The 20,231-nt window shown below is 35.7% G+C and overlaps 1 protein-coding gene across 3 annotated transcripts in view; it reads right to left on the reverse strand.

Annotated features, from left to right (window-relative positions):
• FAF1 (Fas associated factor 1) overlaps positions 1-20,231 on the reverse strand; it is a 514,886-nt gene that overhangs the window by 212,364 nt on the left and 282,291 nt on the right. For all 3 annotated transcript variants that reach the window (XM_086716934.1, XM_086716936.1, XM_086716935.1), the window contains one exon: positions 12,713-12,799. In XM_086716934.1, coding sequence (XP_086573060.1) covers positions 12,713-12,799 — 87 coding nt within the window. The remainder of the gene's footprint in view (positions 1-12,712; positions 12,800-20,231) is intronic.

Here is a 20,231-nt window from a genome sequence, read left to right on the forward strand (position 1 = left end):
CATATCAGGAGACTATAGATGCTGGAGAGGATGTGGAGAAACGGGAACCCTCTTGCACTGTTGGGAATGCAAACTGGTGCAGCCACTCTGGAAAACAGTGTGGAGGTTCCTCAAAAAATTAAAAATAGATCTACCCTATGACCCAGCAATAGCACTGCTAGGAATTTATCCAAGGGATACAGGAGTACTGATGCATAGGGGCACTTGTACCCCTATGTTTACAGCAGCACTCTCAACAATAGACAAATTGTGGAAAGAGCCTAAATGTTCATCAACTGATGAATGGATAAAAAAATTGTGGTTTATATACACAATGGAGTACTATGTGGCAACGAGAAAGAATGAAATATGGCCCTTTGTAGCAATGTGGATGGAACTGGAGAGTGTGATGCTAAGTGAAATAAGCCATACAGAGAAAGACAGATACCATATGTTTTCACTCTTATGTGGATCCTGAGAAACTTAACAGGAACTCATGGGGGAGGGGAAGGAAAAAAAAAAAAAAAAAAAGAGAATGAGAGGTTAGAGAGGGAGAGAGCCAAAGCATAAGAGACTCTTAAAAACTGAGAACAAACTGAGGGGTGATGGGGGGTGGAAGGGAGGGGAGGTTGGGTGATGGGTATTGAAGAGGGCATCTTTTGGGATGAGCACTGGGTGTTGTATGGAAACCAATTTGACAATAAATTTCCTATATGGAAAAAAAACTCCATTTTCAAAATTTTCTTTGGTGCTATATAGTAACTTTTATTTTTTTGCTGTATTAATCTTGCAGCTTGTGCCTGTGTTAATTTCACTTGTCACTTTTAGTAGTTTTTCCTTTGATTATACTGGACATACAAACTACTAAACAAAGTGTATAAGAATAAAGATAACATGTAAATTACAAATTACATAAATTACAAAAATTTGTAATTTAATTTTGTTTTGGTCAGATACTGACTTTTTTGCAGTCCTCTAAAATGTACTAAAACTTTATTTATGGTCCAGGCCGTGGTCTATTTTGGTGAATGGACCATTGTTACACTCGAAAAGAAAGTGTACTCTGCTATTGATGAGTAAAGTGTATAAATTTCAATTAGGTCAAGTTAGTTAAGAGTGTTGCTCAAGTCTTCTATATCCTTATCTGTTATTTTCTGGCAACTGCTGATACAGGAATGAAATCAGTAGTTATAATTGTAAACTTGTCTATTCTTCTGGTCTTGTCAGGTTTTATTTTATGTATTTTGAAACTGCTTTTAGGTGCATATATAAGACTGTTATGTCTTCTTGATGAACTGTCCTTTCAATCATATGAAATGTCTCCTTTTAATATTCTTTGTTTTGTACTTTGATGTTAACATAGTCATTATAGCTTTCTTATAGTCATTATACTTAAAGTAAGTTTCTGATAGGCAGCATATAGCTGAGTCTTGTTTTTTAAAATTCATTTTGACAATCTTTGCCCTTTAATAGACCATTTACATTTACTGTAATTATAATGTAGTTGGATTTAAATCTTTCATCTTGCTATTTGTTTTGTACATATCCCAATTTTTCTTTTTTCCTGCCTTATTCTGGATAATTTTTATAATAATTCCATTTTATCCTTCTTAACAGCTTATTAGCTATGTTTTTTGTCTTTTTTTTTTTTTTAGTGGTTGCTCTAAGGTTTACAATATGCATCTTTAATATAACAGACTAGGGGCGCCTGGGTGGCGCAGTCGGTTAGGCGTCCGACTTCAGCCAGGTCACGATCTCGCGGTCCGTGAGTTCGAGCCCCGCGTCGGGCTCTGGGCTGATGGCTCGGAGCCTGGAGCCTGTTTCCGATTCTGTGTCTCCCTCTCTCTCTGCCCCTCCCCCGTTCATGCTCTGTTTCTCTCTGTCCCAAAAATAAATAAAAAACGTTGAAAAAAAATTAAAAAAAAAAAAATATAACAGACTATCTTCAATTAATATTATACTACTTCATGTAGTGTTATTTTCCTTTGGCTTAAAGAAATTTCTTTATCATTTCTTGCACTGCAGGTTTGCTGACACCAAATTCAATTTTTGTTTAGAGAAGTATTTTTCATTCAGTTTTGAAAGAACATTTTCATCTGATATAGAATTCTAGGTTGTCATTTTTTTTTAACTTTTAGTACTTTAAAAATGGCATTCTACTGCTTTTTAGCTGCATTGTTTCTGATGAGAAATCTAAAGAATCTACATTTGTTCCCCTATGTAATCAGTGTTGTTGTTTTTTAACTCTTTCTGCTTTGAAATTTCTTCTCTTTATCACTTGTTTTTACCTTTGATAATGATACTCCTCAGTGTAGAAATCTTTGTGTTTACCTTTCATGGAGTTCATTGAGTTTCTTGGATCTGTGTTATGGTTTTTATCAAATATGTAAAAATTTCAGAGATTATCTCTTCAAATATTTTTTGTCTTGACCTCCTTCCCCTACCTTTTCTCTCCCTTTAGGATCCAATTACATGTATGTTAGACTGCTTGATTTTGTCCTAGGGGTCATTGACACTTTGTTCATTTATTCTTGTCTTTTTTTCTCTCTGTGCTTCAATTTAGATAGTTTCTATTGCTACATATTAAAGTTCACTGGTCTTTTCTTTGGCACTTTCTAATCTGCTATTAAGCCATCCAGTAAAAGTCATTTCAGATATAATATTGTTTATCTCTAGAATGATACATTATTCCATTTTATATATTCTAGTCTCCCCTCATTAACTACATGTTTTTAAATACTTGAACATGTTCATAATATTTATAAAGCTCAAATCCCTATGTGCTAATTTAATTATCTAAGTCACTTTTAAAAAAAATTTTTTTTTTTTTGAAAGAGAGACAGAGCGTGAGCGGGGGAGGCACAGAGAGAGAGGAACACAAAGAATCTGAAGCAGGCTCCGGGCTCTGAGCTGTCAGCAGAACCCTCTGCAGGGCCCAAATTCAAGAACTGCGAGGTCATGACCTTAGCTGAAGTCAGATGCTTAACCGACTGAGCCAACCAGGCACCCCAATCTAAGTAATTTCTATGTGTATTTCTTTTGACTAATTTCTCTCCTGTTTTTGAGTTAGGTTTCTCTGCTGTTCGTATGTATAGTAATTTTTGACTGGATGCTGGACTCTGTTTTCTAGAGGCAGTTATTTGTTAATCAGCTTGTTCCTTTTGAAGATTGTTTTTAAGCGTGTAAAAAGGCAGTCCTAGAGTAGCTTCACCCTAAGCCTTGCTTATTCTCTCCATTAAGATGTGACTCTTCTGGTGGATATCCTTTGAATGCCCCATGTAGTCACTGAGGTGTCTCCACAATGGCCAGTGGGAACTCAAACTATTCCCAGTTCTATGTGAGCTCTGAGAATTGTTTGCCTTACAGATCCTAGTTAATTGTTCTTTCTCCTGGCAGTTGTTCTTTATCCAGCCTCCTGGAATTTCACCATCTGCATGCACAGATTGGTATTCAACTAAACACCAGGGGAACACTATGTAGATTTCTAGAGGTTTTTCCTCTGCTAGTACTTTACCTTCCAAAGTCTAGCTGCCTTGACTTCCCTAAACACTTTCTTTTCAAACTCAATAAAATAACCAGTTCCTGCTTTGGTTTCCTCTCTGTACTCTGGAATCCAGACATTCCTCCAGGCAGAATGTAAGACTACCATAGGGCTCGTATGTCTCCTTCAGAGTCCTACATTATCTGTTGTCTAATATCTGAAAATAGTTATTTCACATATTTTATCCAGTCTTCCACTTGTTTATAGAGGGAAGAAAATTTCCATAGCAGTTAACTATTCATGGACAGAAACAGTAGTCTACAGGCTTAGGATTTTAATAAACCCCTTGTAAAATCAAGATTCACAGCATTAGATCAAAATGCTTGTAAATTTCGTGTTGGGGGCTGCCTTGCTTCCATGTGTTTGCCCTCATATTTACTGAGTAAATACGTCCCTTGAATGCTTCATCCACCCTCCCAAATTTCTCTCTCTGTTCAGGGTACAGTCCATTTCACAACTTTTCATTCCTTTAAAAATAAAACTTTCCTCTGCTTTCAAAGCTGTTCTTTCTGTTTAGTCTTTGCCTGTGTTATTTGTAAAAGACTCTATATTGTTGACAAGGGCAACGGACGCTCTGAAGCAATGGAGTCTCACCACCATCAGAAGCAACATTATCTATAACCTTGCCAAATAAAGAAAGAGCCAGTGAAGACATCCAAAGATTGCCTAAATTTGTCTGACCTAGGATGGGCCAACAAAGTAATTTAAATAGCATAGGATGACCCTGAAGTTACTCAAAGAATGCTTCTGATTCTGCATGTGTATGTGATATACAGAAGGTGCTCACTCAAGGGAAAAGGAGCTAATGTTTGTTGAATGGCCTACTAAATTCCAGATGTTAGTTACACCAGGGGTTGGCAAACTTTTTTTTGTAAAGGTTCAAACAGCGGATATTTTAGGCTTTGTGGGCATGTCGTTTGTTGCAACCACACATCCCTGTTGTTAGCTATACTGTAAAAGAAGCTGTTTACAATACATAAACAAATGGGTGTGACTGTGTTCCAATAAAACATTATTTACAAAAATAAATGTTGAGTGGGATTTGGGCTGACAGTTACAATTGCCAAACCCTGCATTATATTATGTGTATTATCTACTTGGTAAAACCATATGAAGTTGTTAATATTCAACCATTGTGTCCATAAAAAGTGGTAATTACATGTTTTAACCCATTATGTTAATCCATTTAATCTTCACAATAGACTTTCAAAGGTGTCAATATCATCCTCACTTTGCAGATGAGGAAACTGAAATTCATACCATAACTAACTTATCCAAATAATAGCAATATTGGGATTCAATGAACTTGGATTGCCCTGCTCTCTCACAAACACACATACACACGTACAAATCAGCGTGGTGTTGCCCTGCTCCCCCACAACTATGTTGTTCTACTTGCCACTAAAGAAATACTGAGTTTTGATAATTTTTATTGGAAAGAAATTTGTATTAGAAAGATAATTTTATTTTTATTAGAAACTTGAATCTCAGTTTATCAAGTTACTAAAATCATACAAATTCATTGTTTAGTTGTTTATTATCATAGATGTCAATTTAGCAAAACTGAACAATTCAAATAAGTGAATGTATAAAACACTATGTTTGATCCTTACGGAGCATACAAAGATGAGGAAGACAGTGCTTACTCCTAATTTTTAGAACTTACAAAAGAGAGGAACACAAAAATATGAATTAAAATGTAATCAAATGTCGCTTTCTTGGGAAGTCATTTTCTTACTACTCCCATGTGTCAGCAAAATTGGTTGCTCCCTCTTCTGTGATCTCTCTGCATTTACGTAGACTGCAATTATCATTGTTTATGTATCTGTCTCACACTATACTTTGCAATCCCTAAGGAACTGGACCTGAAGAACAAACCTTATCCTTGCAACTTTAAGGGCAAGCATGGTTACTGGCCTATAAGAGTTGTTCTACAGATGTCTAGTGAATGAACAGATAGATGGATTAAAAACAGTAATAGCCAAAGGTTAACTACATTAGACACTATCTAGCACTACTTTAGTCTTTGAAATAAACTCAGGGGTAACTGTATTTATAAATACTGACTCTTTCAGTCTTCATAATACCTCTAAGGAGTAATTATCTCTGTTCTATAGTTATAGAGACTGACACCGAGAAAGATTCATTGTTTGTGGTTATTGAGATGGTACGTAATGGAGCCAGGTGAGAGGAACTAAGGAAGGAAAGAACAAAATAAATAATTTTAAAAGTTTAAATGGAACAGAAATATAAACTAATTTCTAAGAGAGCTGGTAAAGGTGGCATGGGAAGAGGGATAAAGGTAAAGTTTTTTAAAGAAGGGTCTTGAGGAAGGAAATAATTGCTGTAGGTATTCCAGGCAGAAGGAATAGTATGATTAACTGACACAAAGCAGAAGGGAGCACCAGGTATATTTGAGGAATGGCAAAATGAGTAGTTACCTAAGCTGAGATATATATGTTATCATATTGAACCATTTATTCAAGAAACATTTATTGATGATTTATTCTGGGCCTATGGGAAAATAAACCTACAAGAGACATTTCAGACCAAAGAATGAAGGGTTTTGAGTGCCAGCATAAAGATCTGTACATAAATCAGCAAGTGCTGGGTTGCCATTGAAGATAAGTAAGCAAGGATGAATGTAATTCATTCTGCACCTCAGAAATACTAACCTTGCAACAATGGATGGAATGACTACAGTAGAGGCTTATGAGTTTACTTAATAAGGAACTACTGTTTTCTAAGTATGTGGTAATTATGACAGTCTCTTCAGACAGCAGCTCCTATAAAGTGGTGGGCAGGGAACCAGTGGCAAGGGAATGTCCATAATTTGACACCTGACAAACACATGCATCAGAGAGAAGTTACAGAAGAAAATGGTCCCCATTAATTCTTTTCATTTAAAAATACAAAAAGGCAGGAGGGATGTGTGTGGTTTTTGTTTTATTTTTATTTTATAGAAAAGTCACTGTGTAATGATTCTACTTGTAAATGATCTCATTTTCAATGTGAAAATATATAATAAGCAGCTTTCTAATTCCTAACACACGCCTAAAGACCTGAATCAAAAATTCCTAATTTCTCAAATTCTGAGTTCACATTCCTCTAGCCAATGATGGAACCCTGGCAGACCATTAGTAATCTCAAAAGAAAAAAAAAAAAGGCACACATAAAAAAGTACTAAAAACAGAAGAATTATATTGTGCTTGCAGCGCTGCTGCACCACCTCTAACTTGCCCAGCTCCAGCCAAAGGAGAAGGCGGGTAAGTAAGAGTTCTCTACACCATGGCTCCTAAAAAGCAGACTGCCAGCAAATCCAACACTTCTAAAGCACAGAGGAAGCAACCTGACACAAAAGCTGCTGACAAGAGTGCACCCCCTACTGGAAGGGTGAAGAAACCTCATTGTTATAGGCCTGGTACTGTGGCACTCTAAAATTAGATGTCATCAAGTCCACTGACCTTTTGATTCTCAAACTTCTTTCCAGTGGCTGGTGCAAGAAATTGCTCAGGATATAAAAATATATTTGTGCTTCCAGAGTGCAGCTATTAGTGCTTTGCAGGAGGCAAGCGAGGCCTATCTGGTAGGCCTTTTTGAAGAACCAGTGTGCGTGTGCTATCCATGCCAAACGTGTCACATTTATGCCAAAAGACATCCAGCTAGCATGCCACATTCATGGAGGACATACTTAAGAATCCACTATGGAGGCGCCTGGGTGGCTCAGTCGGTTAAGCGTCCGACTTCGGCTCAGGTCATGATCTCACAGTTCGTGAGTTCGAGCCCCGCATCGGGCTCTGTGCTGACAGCTCGGAGCCTGGAGCCTGCTTCACATTCTGTGTCTCCCTCTCTCTCTGCCCCTTCCCTGCTCATGCTCCATCTCTCTCTGTCTCAAAAATAAATAAACATTAAAAAAAAAAAAAAAAAAGAATCCACTATGATGGAAAACATTTCATTCTTTAAAAAGAAATTCTCCTCTACAAGTTATTTGTAGTTCTGAACTTTTTTTTCCCCAGAGGATCAAAATACATATAAGTATATGATTATAAGTGAAAAAATAGGGGACAGAAATTAGGTACTGACAGTTTTTCCACTTTCATTTGTGTGCCAATTTTTAACATAAATATGGGGACATAAAGCATTAATGCGAGTCAAAATGTTTCAGTGGACAAGTTTTGCAGTTCAACTTTATAACAATACTAAATAAACCTGTTAAATTTTTCAGGGCAATGCCAGCATTTGGATTTTTAAAAAACAAGTAAATTTCTTGGGGCACCTGGGTGGCTCAGTCAGCTGAGCATCTGACTTCGGCTCAGGTCATGATCTCACAGCTCATGAGTTCGAGCCCCACATTAGGCTCTGTGCTGATGGCTCAGAGCCTGGAGTCTGCTTCGGATTCTGTGTCTCCCTCTCTCTCTGCCCCTAACCCACTCGCATTCTGTCTCTGTCTCTCTCAAAAATAAATAAACATTCAAAAAAATTTTTAAAAACAAGTAAATTTCTTACTGACGGCAACTAAATGGTGTTTGTAGTATTTTTATCATACAGTAGATTCTAACCATTCACTATACTTTTCTGAGTTGTCCTACATGCAAGTACATGTTTTTAATGTTGTCTGTCTTCTGTGCTGTTCTTGTAAGTTTCCTATTAAAATACATTAAACTATAAAAAATTGTTTTTAATGAAATAAACCTGAAGGATTTTTCTTTCTTTGTACAAGCATTATTAAAACTTGGAATTTTTAAAACTATGTATATTCAAATTATCTGCATTATAATAAATAAGGTGTCTAGACATAATTCAGAGTGTTAAAATTATTTCTACTCTCTGGAATCCAAGAGCGTCCTTGTTAAAGTGTAAAATGAGATTTCGCCTACTTGCAACTCCTTGTTCTCACAGCTGAACTGTCACAGCATGAAAACATTCCCCTACTGGTGCAGCTTTAGATACCTATTTCCCTGGTGAAAGAGCGCAAAAGGAACTGAAAGAGTTATTGACAATTCATACAGTATCCCATACCCCATTAGAGTACAACTACAAGCAAAGAAAATATTTTAACTCTGAAGGGAGATGGAACAACAACGTTTTAAATGATTGTTGACTTCACTGAGTAGCATTGAAAATGTCAAAAAAGTGTAGTCTATCAGATTGGTAAGAGACTTAAGATTATACAAGAATCTAATTATAAGGAGTCTATTTCTTTGTCCTGTTTGCTAAGTCAAAGGTTAATGAGAAGTACGCTAAAGAAAACATCTTCTGTGTTATTGCAAAAAATTTCTCATACAACTTAAAAATGTAAATGAAAAAAGTATTTTAATCTAGTTCTCCATTAACTTTTATAAAAAATAGCTTGTGAGGTATAATTTACATGCTATAAAATTTACGCATTTTTAAATGTTCAATTAAATGATTTTTAGTAAATTTATAGAGTTGTGCAACCTGGCCATGATCTAATTTTAGAACATTTGCATCATCTCAAACCCATTCACTTCTTGATCTAAGATGTTTCCATAAATTCACGGAAGCCACTGTTTATCTAAAGCTACTATATATTCAAAGCCACACAAATATCTGCAATTGAGCAGGAAAAGCGCAAACTAACCTCACTTTTAATGACCTTTATAATCAATCCTCTACTCTGGCACTGGGAAGAAAATGTTCAGGTGCTTTCTCTGAAAGTTAAACCATTCTAAGTATTAAGTTATGGCACACTGTGTTGGAAAGAAATTAATTATATTTTTGTTGGTAACACATTTCAGGCTGTTTACACAGCTGACATTTCTCAGCTGTACCCAATTCATGCCCTAAGCTGTGAGGACGATCTTGTTTTGTAGCAGATGCCTCCACTTGAGTGATTTAAATAAGTATAAAAACACCATCACCTGCAACAATATAGATTACAAGCACCAGCTTTATGAGTTTTCATAATCCTAATGAAAGAAAGGTTTCACAACATTTATTTGCCTAGAGTCTCCTTAGAAGACTACAGTTATAAGCTATTTTTGCCAAAATTTAAGTACTGGAGCTAGTGGATCTGCTATGGCACCAGTTAAAAGCAGCCTGGCCCTGAACATCTTTGTTGTATCAAATCATACAGCTCAAGGCAACATCCTGCCAATGTGGCAACATTTGCTCTGGGGAGATGTGGGCAGACATCACTTCACAGGTTCTGGGACAAGGTGCAAATATGAATAATGAGGCAAAAAAAAAAATCAAGTCTCTTAATGGAGATTCCCTCTTGTGTTAGCTGTGACTTAGATACAGCATGAGGTAGTATTATAGTCTTGAACGATGAGTTTAAGCTGCTTTCTATATTCTCCTATAGGAATGAAATTGTATTAGAACTCTTTGGTAAAAAATTAAATGTTATAACAATCATTAAAACATGGGCCTCATAAAAGACTGTGTCAATTTTCTTCAATTATTTAACACCTAAGATGTATAAGGCATGATGCTATAGAGCAATTCACTACTATAATCCTAACAATTTTTCACTAAATTTTTCACTAAATTTGCCTATCACTCTTAGAACTTGCATCTGAAAAGTCTATTTCAGTCTGGTTTCCACAAAAATGGCATCTCAGGGCAGTTGGCTTTTCAAATCCTATGAAGTCCCACATTTCTGGACTTTATTACTTTGTGTTCTTGCTCTTCAATCAGACAATTATTTTTACTTTAAATTTTATATTATAGAAATTTCCAAAAGTATATAAAAGTTGAGAAAACAGTATGATAAACTGAATATACACATCATCCAGCTTCAACAATGATCTATAGGTAGCTAATTTAGATTTACCTATATCTCCACTTACTCTCCCAACCCCACAAGTTATTTTGAAGCAAATCTCAAATACCATTTCATTTATATAACCCAGCAAATTCTTGCATGTGATACTTTTCTGAGTTAATATTATATGTTAATATTAATTGTAATAGTGACTCATTTATTGAGTGTCTACTTTGAGCCAGGTACTGTATATATATTATCACTAATCCTTCTTATAATAAAACTGCAAATTAGTGAGGCAACTAAAGCTCAAAGAATTTAAGTGACATGCTCCGATTTTAATTATTTTCTTCTATTAATGTTATGATTTCTTGTGGCAGGTTATAAAACAATGCTGAGAACATTTCTGGTTTCTCCATGTCTCCTCAGGTAAACAGAAGGCTATCTTTTATGAACATTACTCTCTTATTTTTGTTAAAAATAAACATGGCACATTTTCTGTCAGATGTGTCAAATTTTCACCAACAGGGAAAAAAACAATCCAAACTAAAACCAGCAACCACATCCCTACCCCTTAGCCATGGAAAACCAGCCAATAATCCTAATGATTTACTATCTCAACATTAAAATCAGTTGCTTAGAAATGAATGTGCCTAGGGGCACCTGGGTGGCCTAGTCGGTTAAGCAGCGGACTTTGGCTCAGGTCATGATCTCACGTTTTGTGAGTTCAAGTCCTGCGTCGGGCTCTGTGCTGACAGCTGAGAGCCTGGAGCCTGCTTCAGATTCTGTGTCTCCCTCTCTCTGCCTCTCCCCTACTCACACTTTTTCTCTCTCTTTCTCTCAAAACTAAAAAACAAAAAAAAAAATTCTTTAAAAAAAAAAAAAGGAAAGAAATGTGCCTATATGTAAACAATTTTTTTCTGGAAGGATTCACTTAAAAATTTTTTTTCTCTATTTTCCGATTACTTAAAATATTTTTTTAATACTTATTTTTGAGACAGACACACACTGTGAGAGGGAGAGGGGCAGAAAGAGAGGGAGACACAGAATCTGAAGCAGGCTCCAGGCTCTGAGCTGTCAGCACAGAGCCCGATGTGAGGCTCAAACCCACAAACTGTGAGATCATGACCTGAGCTGAACTCGGATGCCTAACCAACTGAGCCACCCAGGCGCCCCTATTTTCTGATTATTTTTAAAGTTTCATAATCTATAAAGCATTTTCCAAAGGCACAGTGTTTAAACTATGGAATAATTTAGACTCAAGTGGCATCTACATAAATTATTTAAAAATATTTCTATCTTCCACAAAATGTATGATGTTGGTGCTGAGAAAGAAGGAGTAATTATTATCCAGATGGAAATGTAATATTTACTAGATAATACAATATTATTATTATTTGGGTATTTATTATTGTAAGATGTTGACAAGGTCTCAATTTCTTTGCAGTCTGATTTATTATACACGTTAGAGTTAACGTCAAAATTCTTGAAACATTCTCATTTTTCACTTTTTTTTTTTAAAGGGTGTCTGGTTAGAACAGCCAAGAACATGGGAAAAAGTGGCCAAAATGTAATTACAATTGGCCTCCTTAGACAATAAAATTTACTCTCTTGGAAAAGAATGATCACTGCAAACAGTATAGATAAGAAAGGTTTCAAAATTAACAATAGGATAATCATTGTAAATAGATATAATAATAGGTAAAAATAATAAACTAAATCTTTTCCTCTAGCTTGTTATGCTGGTGAAAATTATGGGTATGTTTAAGAATAGAGTGCCATTGGGGCGCCTGGGTGGCGCAGTCGGTTGAGCGTCCGACTTCAGCCAGGTCACGATCTCGCGGTCCGTGAGTTTGAGCCCCGCGTCAGGCTCTGGGCAGATGGCTCGGAGCCTGGAGCCTGTTTCCGATTCTGTGTCTCCCTCTCTCTCTGCCCTTCCCCTGTTCATGCTCTGTCTCTCTCTGTCTCAAAAATAAATAAATGTTGAAAAAAAAAAAATTAAAAAAAAAAAGAATAGAGTGCCATCAATATTACTATACAAATTAACTTTTTTAAAAAGTATCAATCTACTATGGGAAATGTAGTTTTAAAACTAAATATGATTAGGTTGATTTTGAGACATCTGTAATTTAGGAAAAACTATTTTGTGTTTGGGATATTTCATTAGGAATGTCTAAATACATTCTTTTTATCAAGGAAAAAATTAAGTCAAATCAAGCAGCATCAAATTCCTGATACTGATACTGTAACATTACCAAAAGAATGTTGACGTTACTTGGTTTATGATATGTGTTCTGCAAGTGACCTCAAATTATTAGAACTCATTTTCACATTATTTGATTTCTAAAGTTCTTTCAGTGGAATACTCAAAGCATTTGATTCTGCTTTGTGATAATCACAGCCAATTAGACTGAAAATGGCAAAAGAGAAGAGAATAAAAAAATGACAACTCAATGGTCACTTACTGAGTCATCTGTGGCAGAAGCTGGCCAGCCCTCCCATAACTGATGGCGAACGGGGATACTCGTAAGGTCATACACATTTCTCTTTACCTATATAAAGAAAGAGACATCACAATTAAAATAAGGTTTCCATATGACTTATGATTGTTGCCACTTACATGATATACATTGTATTTCCTTTTTCTTCTGGATTGGAAACAGAATTTGAAACTAGGAAAACAAGAGTCAGAAAAATTTTGTAAAAATAATCTAAACCAAATTTAAAAGTAGATCCTCAATGAAAGCTAGATGAAATAGTAGTTCAAGAAACATCTCCCTCTGCCAGTTGTTTTTATATTCCTGAATGGCTTCAAGTTTCTATTCAGTCAAGAAGCTTCAGGTACACAGTTTTCACCTCTCATGGACCATAATTATAAATGTTAATAATATATTAAATTTTTAAATGATTCATGATGTGTAATAAAAAAAAGATATATTTTAAGTTTCTATGTGGGAGAAAGAAGATAGTAGTTTTTGTTTGTTTTGTTTTTTGGAGAGGCCAGGAAGAAAAACCTGAAGGTTTTTACTGTTTGACAGAAGTTTCACAGATATAAAAACACAGTGAGGTGGGGGGTGGGGGTGCCTAGGTGGCTCAGTAGATTAAATGTCTGACTTCGGCTCAGTGTCACGACTTCGTCATGCTCTCACAGTTTGTGGGTTCAAGTCCTATGTTGGGCTCTGTGCTGACAGCTCAGAGCCTGGAGCCGGCTTCAAATTCTATGTCTCTTTCTCTCTCTGCCCCTCCCCCTGCTTGTGCTTTTGGTCTCTGTCTCAAAAACAAACATTAAAATTTTTTTTTTAAGATATGAAAAGACAGGGGCTCCTGGGTGGCGCAGTCGGTTAAGCGTCCGACTTCAGCCAGGTCACGATCTCGCGGTCCGTGAGTTCGAGCCCCGCGTCAGGCTCTGGGCTGATGGCTCGGAGCCTGGAGCCTGTTTCCGATTCTGTGTCTCCCTCTCTCTCTGCCCCTCCCCCGTTCATGCTCTGTCTCTCTCTGTCCCCAAAATAAATAAAAACGTTGAAAAAAAATTAAAAAAAAAAAAGATATGAAAAGACAGATTATTTCTTTGATCTCACCCCAAATTAAAAACTACTTCAACAGCATATTTATTAACTGAGAGCCATCCATTAACATACTATTTAGGGTCTTCCTGAAAATAGAGTAATGATTCTTTTTAAATACTGTTAAAGATAAAAAACTATTTTTCTCAACATGCAACATTATGCCTTTTCATTTTAAAAGGACAGGAGGGGGGCGCCTGGGTGGCGCAGTCGGTTAAGCGTCCGACTTCAGCCAGGTCACGATCTCGCGGTCTGTGAGTTCGAGCCCCGCGTCGGGCTCTAGGCTGATGGCTCAGAGCCTGGAGCATGTTTCCGATTCTGTGTCTCCCTCTCTCTCTGCCCCTCCCCCGTTCATGCTCTGTCTCTCTCTGTCCCAAAAATAAATAAACGTTGAAAAAAAAAAATTAAAAAAAAAAAAAAAAAAGGACAGGAGGTAAGTAACTTATCAGAATAAAGTGTTGGAAGGTTAAACTCTATGTTACCCAGTAATTAAGAGTTGTCATACTGGTCTTCAGCTTTTCTTCTAAACCGGTTACAGAAATTCTATTTTATTATCAATGTACAAATTTAAAAAAATGACAAATCCTAAGAATGGAGAGATCATCCATCTTAATTAACTCTTCAAAGTTAGTTATGGGATTACCCGACTGTAACAAATGAAGCTAGTGTTGAACATAATCTGTTCAATAATACCACTTCAATATAGAAAACAAGCAGCATTCGTTCATGTTTTAAAAATGCAGAAACCTAAAGTATCATGTTGTCTAATTACAGCATCTTGTATCACATTACTGTTTATTATACACAAACACATCTAAGTTATCCTTCCAGTGAAATAGAGATATATATTCACCAAGGAAAAGAAAAAAACAAAACAAAAAACATGGAACTCAATCTATTTTTATCTCTAATGTACACCTGTGAAAAAGACTATGTAAGTGAGAACTGAGGAGCTTGGGGGCACGGTTTGGTCCCCACTCAATTCAAACAAACAGCTTTTTTCAGAGGTTCTTAGCAATGGCCTTTCTACCATGCAGTATTTTGTTTATGGTCAGTCACATTAAGTTTGGAAATTTTCGTTAGTTATTATCAACCCAATAATACAACCAAATGCAACTGGATAAACTTCTGACCACTTCCACTAGCTAAGATTATTTTGTCATGCTTAAGGAGAAAGGTGTTCCATAAATACCTATCTATTATTATATTATCTATTATATTAATAAAAGAGAGGGAAAGGACAGAAGAGGGAGTATGAAACTTTATGCCTTAACACAAAATTCCTTTCTTAAAGTTATTTTTGAATTATGTTGTCTAGATACACTGTTTCATCAGCTATTTTTTGGGGGAAAAGGCAAGACAAATATTTACATCTGTTGGAAAGGTGGCAAGTCTACCCCAGTTTTGGAGAGTATACACAAATACTACGGATTGAGTATATAAACAAATAACTCTGGAGTGGGATTCTTTAAATTCCACCTTAATTCCAAATCACAACAATATGGTATTATGAAATAAACAGTATTTTTCTTCTTCTATTAACTCATCTGTAACTGCAGTGAAATGAATAACATTCCTTTGCTATTCTAAGCCTGAAAAGCATGTTCTGGCTATAGTGTTATGTTGGTATAAAGCACAACGCCAGACTGATGTGCTGAACAAAAGTGATCAAAGTTAGAGTAATGTTAGACATTGCACAAGTATTTGGCTTCATTGTTCTTCCCAGAATGACATCTGTTAAGCAACTTGTCATAGAATAAACTGGTTAATGCAGACAGACCTTGGCTGAGATGGTACAACATAAAGCATATTAGGCTAATGTTTGACTGTTCCAATAAAAAAGCTAAATTGACAGTTTCTGAGATTTAGTGAAAAGAATCATGTACTAAACCACAACCACTAAGCAACAATTTAAGAGAAAACAAACTAGTTTTCCAAAAATAATTCTGTATTTTATCAAAGCTGTAACTATAGACAGATTTTACCATTATATGAAAGAAAGATAAGTGATATGATAGCAAAAGTACAAAATGAGTGATGCTTTTACTAATGTAGATACTGAAATTCTAGTATCTTCATTGATAGTTTTATGGAATTAAAATTTTACACCACAATCTTGCAGAGAAGGAAAAAATCCCAAACGTACACAAAAGTTAAAAATTATTCTTTTAAGAGATTAGTATTCTAGGAAACCTGAATAACAAAATATAGCTGTGTATAAAATGATGCAGATGAATTTACGGTCATCACAAATCAAATGAAGAACACAGAGTTCTCTCAGAGAGGGAAGGAGGACAGAAAAACAGAGGAAGGAGAGCAAGAGATTGTGGGGACAAAGGCAGGACTACAGGGAAGGTGGAAAAGGGACAGGGAGGAACAGAGAAATTGAGAGTGACTAATTTGAGAGATTGGACAGCACTCAAGAGAGGCAGTAAGAACACACACAGGTTAGGCTGCTGTAGCTGGCATCCCCAGCTGCCATTATTGTGCTACTTCTGATGGAGTTTCATCTTTAGAGATTTGTGTTAAATTCCAGTTAAGGACAAGTGGCACTTCACAGGGTAACATTTCCTAAGGGCCTTTTTGTCTTACACATTTTCTTTGATCAGCATTGGCTCAATATTTTGCTGAACCTTCATAATCTTTTCAATTCTGGTTATACATTAAGCTCTAAATCTATGAGATTTCAGGCTGCTAAACTATGCAAATGTTTCAATTAGTTCTGAAGAAATTTAATAATTGCTTTGATTACCAGACGAACATTAAAGCTATGTTGCAAACTATACTGTATATGGATCAAGTATTCTAGATTGACAATAGACTTTCCAGAGTTTGGAGATTTCTAGATTTCCTAAAAGGATAGTTTCATTTCTTCCCATTGCTTCAGATAAAATAGTTGTGACTAAGAAAAAAGATCAGATAAATTTGAAATAGTACAGAATATACTACTGATTTGTTTACTTGCTTTTCATTATTAATATCTGTTTATTATACTATAATTAATGTAAAAAGCTAAGCAGTGATCTTGACTTCAAACTTCACTATTTCCTCAATGTGGAAATTTCAGTGATAAACACAGCACTGGGGAAAGATCACTTTATTATGAACGTGTTTAATATAAAATTAAACATGATAATCATCTCCCACAAAGTTTTCTTTTGAGTTCCAAAAATTTTGAAACAATTTTATTTTTTAGTTAAATTTTATCAGAATTTCTTATAAAAGAATTCTTAGGAAATTATTCTGCTTAAAGGCTAAATTGTGAGTCTCTAAGATTAGCCTCATATGAGCTGTTTGTAGGTATTCAAATTGAAATATAAAAAACTTAGTAGATAACTTGTCAGCCTTAATAAAATCATTCTTTGTGTGTTAAATGTTGATCAAACTACTGAAAAACATTTCAGAGAATTTTAAATGTCATTCCGGTATTAATCCAAGTGAAACAAGATTCTGATAGAAAAGTCACAAGGTTTGAGGTATTATGGCATAATGAGAAGAGAGAACTAGATTTCTAGTCCTAATGTTGCCCAGCTGTTATTGTGGGCAAGTTGGTGAAATCTTTCTGAGACTTAGTTTATTCAATATCAGAAGAGAATAAAACAAGATCACTTCTAATTTTCAAAGTTCTAAAATCCTCTGATTTTGTGACAGTATTGGAGTTAATCCTAGGAACAGGAAGAGCTAAACATAATGTAAGACAAGCAAGTAATGAGGGAAAGTTTAAAATCATTCAATGCTAGAATACGGAAGAAAACTAGTAAAAAGTCAATAGATCAAAAAGGAAAACTGTAGATAATTTCAGGTAAAAAACACAAATATTATATATAATAAGCATATTAGGTGAATTTTTTCCTTAGATGAGAAAAGTCTGAGCTTTTGCTTTTATCACACTAAAAAGTCTACATTTTTTTAAAAGGCCACATAACATTTTCCTCTCGTGAGATTCATTTAAAAATTAAGCCTGTCATGTTGGTTTCCCATATAACTACTCCATGAACCAAATGTTATCATTCAGGCTATGGATTTGCCAGACTACTACTAACTAAAACAGTTGTAAAGTGCTATTAACTTATGTCAACATCTTTAAAATTTTGAAATCTGGCCCAAGATTCTTAACATATCAAACATTTTAATAAAAATAGAAACAAAATACTTAATTGCCATGGGATTAGAACAGCTACCAATTTATGAGCATTCTAGTTCTCACATTTTTTGAATTAAGAATACTAGGGCAGATTACAACCCTTACCAAAAGGCACCCTGAAACTACAATCATTCTCTTACCAATATTAGAAGGCCTTTGGTCATATTAGAATGTGAATTCATCCAAATTTTAAATATATCAAACTTTGAACTCCAAGTATTTCACACTATCAAATGATGCTCTGGTTAAGAATTTGCTAAATAATAACTGCACTGAAGAAATAAGAATTTGTGTGTGGGTGTTTAAATCAAAATAAAGCATACAGACTAGGCTTACTTCCAGTTTCCTAGCAGTCTTTGGTGCTCTGAAAGGCTTATACTTAAAAAACCAATCATTCCTGATCCAGACTGGGTTTTGTACACATACTTCATATCTAAGGACTTTTCTTTTTCTTCTTCTTTTCTTAACATATTATATACTCATCCCAGTTGCAGATGGATTTGTTTTACTAAGATGCAAGTTAAAACCCTCCTAAAAACCCTTCCTGAACAAAAACACTTGAAACTGGATGGTGCAAGGGGAATGAGAAGGTGGCATCAGTAATCAAATGTTAATTAGCAAGCTTTTTTCCCCCTTCCCTCAGGGCTGGCCTGTGTTGGAGAATTCAAATCAGAAATCAATGCTCCAAGTGTTTAACTATTACTTCTTCTCATTAACCATTTAAAAGACTCAGCAATTCTCTCCTCATAAAAACAGTAACTGGAGACATTTCTTTTACTCAAATGCCATCTTTCCATAAAACAATGAAGATGTTGTTTGGAGAAAACTATAAAATTGAAGTTGCTTTCAATTAGGCTTTGAACTAACTGTATTCTGCTCTTTAAAACATCTTTTGGCTCTAACTGAATTCTTCGTTCTAACAACTGTAACTAAGTTTTGCTTTGTATACCATACTTAAAAACTTATTCCACTTCTTACCTGTCAGTAAGGAAGTTTGACGATTGGCATTTTAAAAGATTACTGGGAATGATGACAATCAAACCAATCAAATATGGAAATGCATCTGAATGCATTTACTCGGAAATGGATTTTAGCATCCTGCAAAATTACCAAGGATAAGATTTAACACTTACATTAGAAAAATGGTTATATTCATAATTCCTTTCCTAAAATTTTGGTGTGGGTGAAAATGATGTAAAAATTGCAAAGTTAGGCCATATTTTTTTTCAATATATGAAATTTATTGTCAAATTGGTTTCCATACAACACCCAGTGCTCATACAACACCCAGTGCTCATCCTCAAAGGTGCCCTCCTCAATACCCATCACCCACCCTTCCCTCCCTCCCACCCCCCATCAACCCTCAGTTTGTTCTCAGTTTTTAACAGTCTCTTATGCTTTGGCTCTCTCCCACTCTAAACTCTTTTTTTTTTTTTTTCCCCTTCCCCTCCCCCATGGGTTTCTGTTAAGTTTCTCAGGATCCACATAAGAGTGAACACATATGGTATCTGTCTTTCTCTGTATGGCTTATTTCACTTAGCATAACACTCTCCAGTTCCACCCACGTTGCTACAAAGGGCCATATTTCATTCTTTCTCATTGCCACGTAGTACTCCATTGTGTATATAAACCACAATTTCTTTATCCATTCATCAGTTGATGGACATTTAGGCTTTTTCCATCATTTGGCTATTGTTGAGAGTGCTGCTATAAACATTGGGGTACAAGTGCCCCTACGCATCAGCACTCCTGTATCCCTTGGGTAAATTCCTAGCAGTGCTACTGCTGGGTCATAGGGTAGGTCTATTTTTAATTTTTTTGAGGAACCTCCACACTGTTTTCCAGAGTGGCTGCACCAGTTTGCATTCCCACCAACAGTGCAAGAGGGTTCCCATTTCTCCACATCCTCTCCAGCATCTATAGTCTCCTGATATGTTCATTTTAGCCACTCTGACTGGCGTGAGGTGATATCTGAGTGTGATTTTGATTTGTATTTTGTTAGGCCATATTTAAAGTGACTGAATAGCCTGCTTGGGATTCTCTCTCCCTCTCTCTCTGTCCCTCCCTACTCACTCTCTCTCAAAATAAATAAACTTAATTAAAAAAAATAAAAAAAAATAAAGTGACTGAACTAATGATAATAAGTTTATTAAAATAAATTTGTGGGGCACCCGGGTGGCTCAGTCAGTTAAGTGTCTGGCTCTCCATCTCAGCTGAGGTCATGATCTCACAGTTTGTGAGTTTGAGCCCCTGCAAAAAGCAGGCAAAAAGCCTGCT

The sequence above is a fragment of the Puma concolor genome, chromosome C1, assembly GCF_028749965.1.
Source record: "Puma concolor isolate L17-30 chromosome C1, mPumCon1.1.hap2, whole genome shotgun sequence".
NCBI lineage: Eukaryota > Metazoa > Chordata > Mammalia > Carnivora > Felidae > Puma > Puma concolor.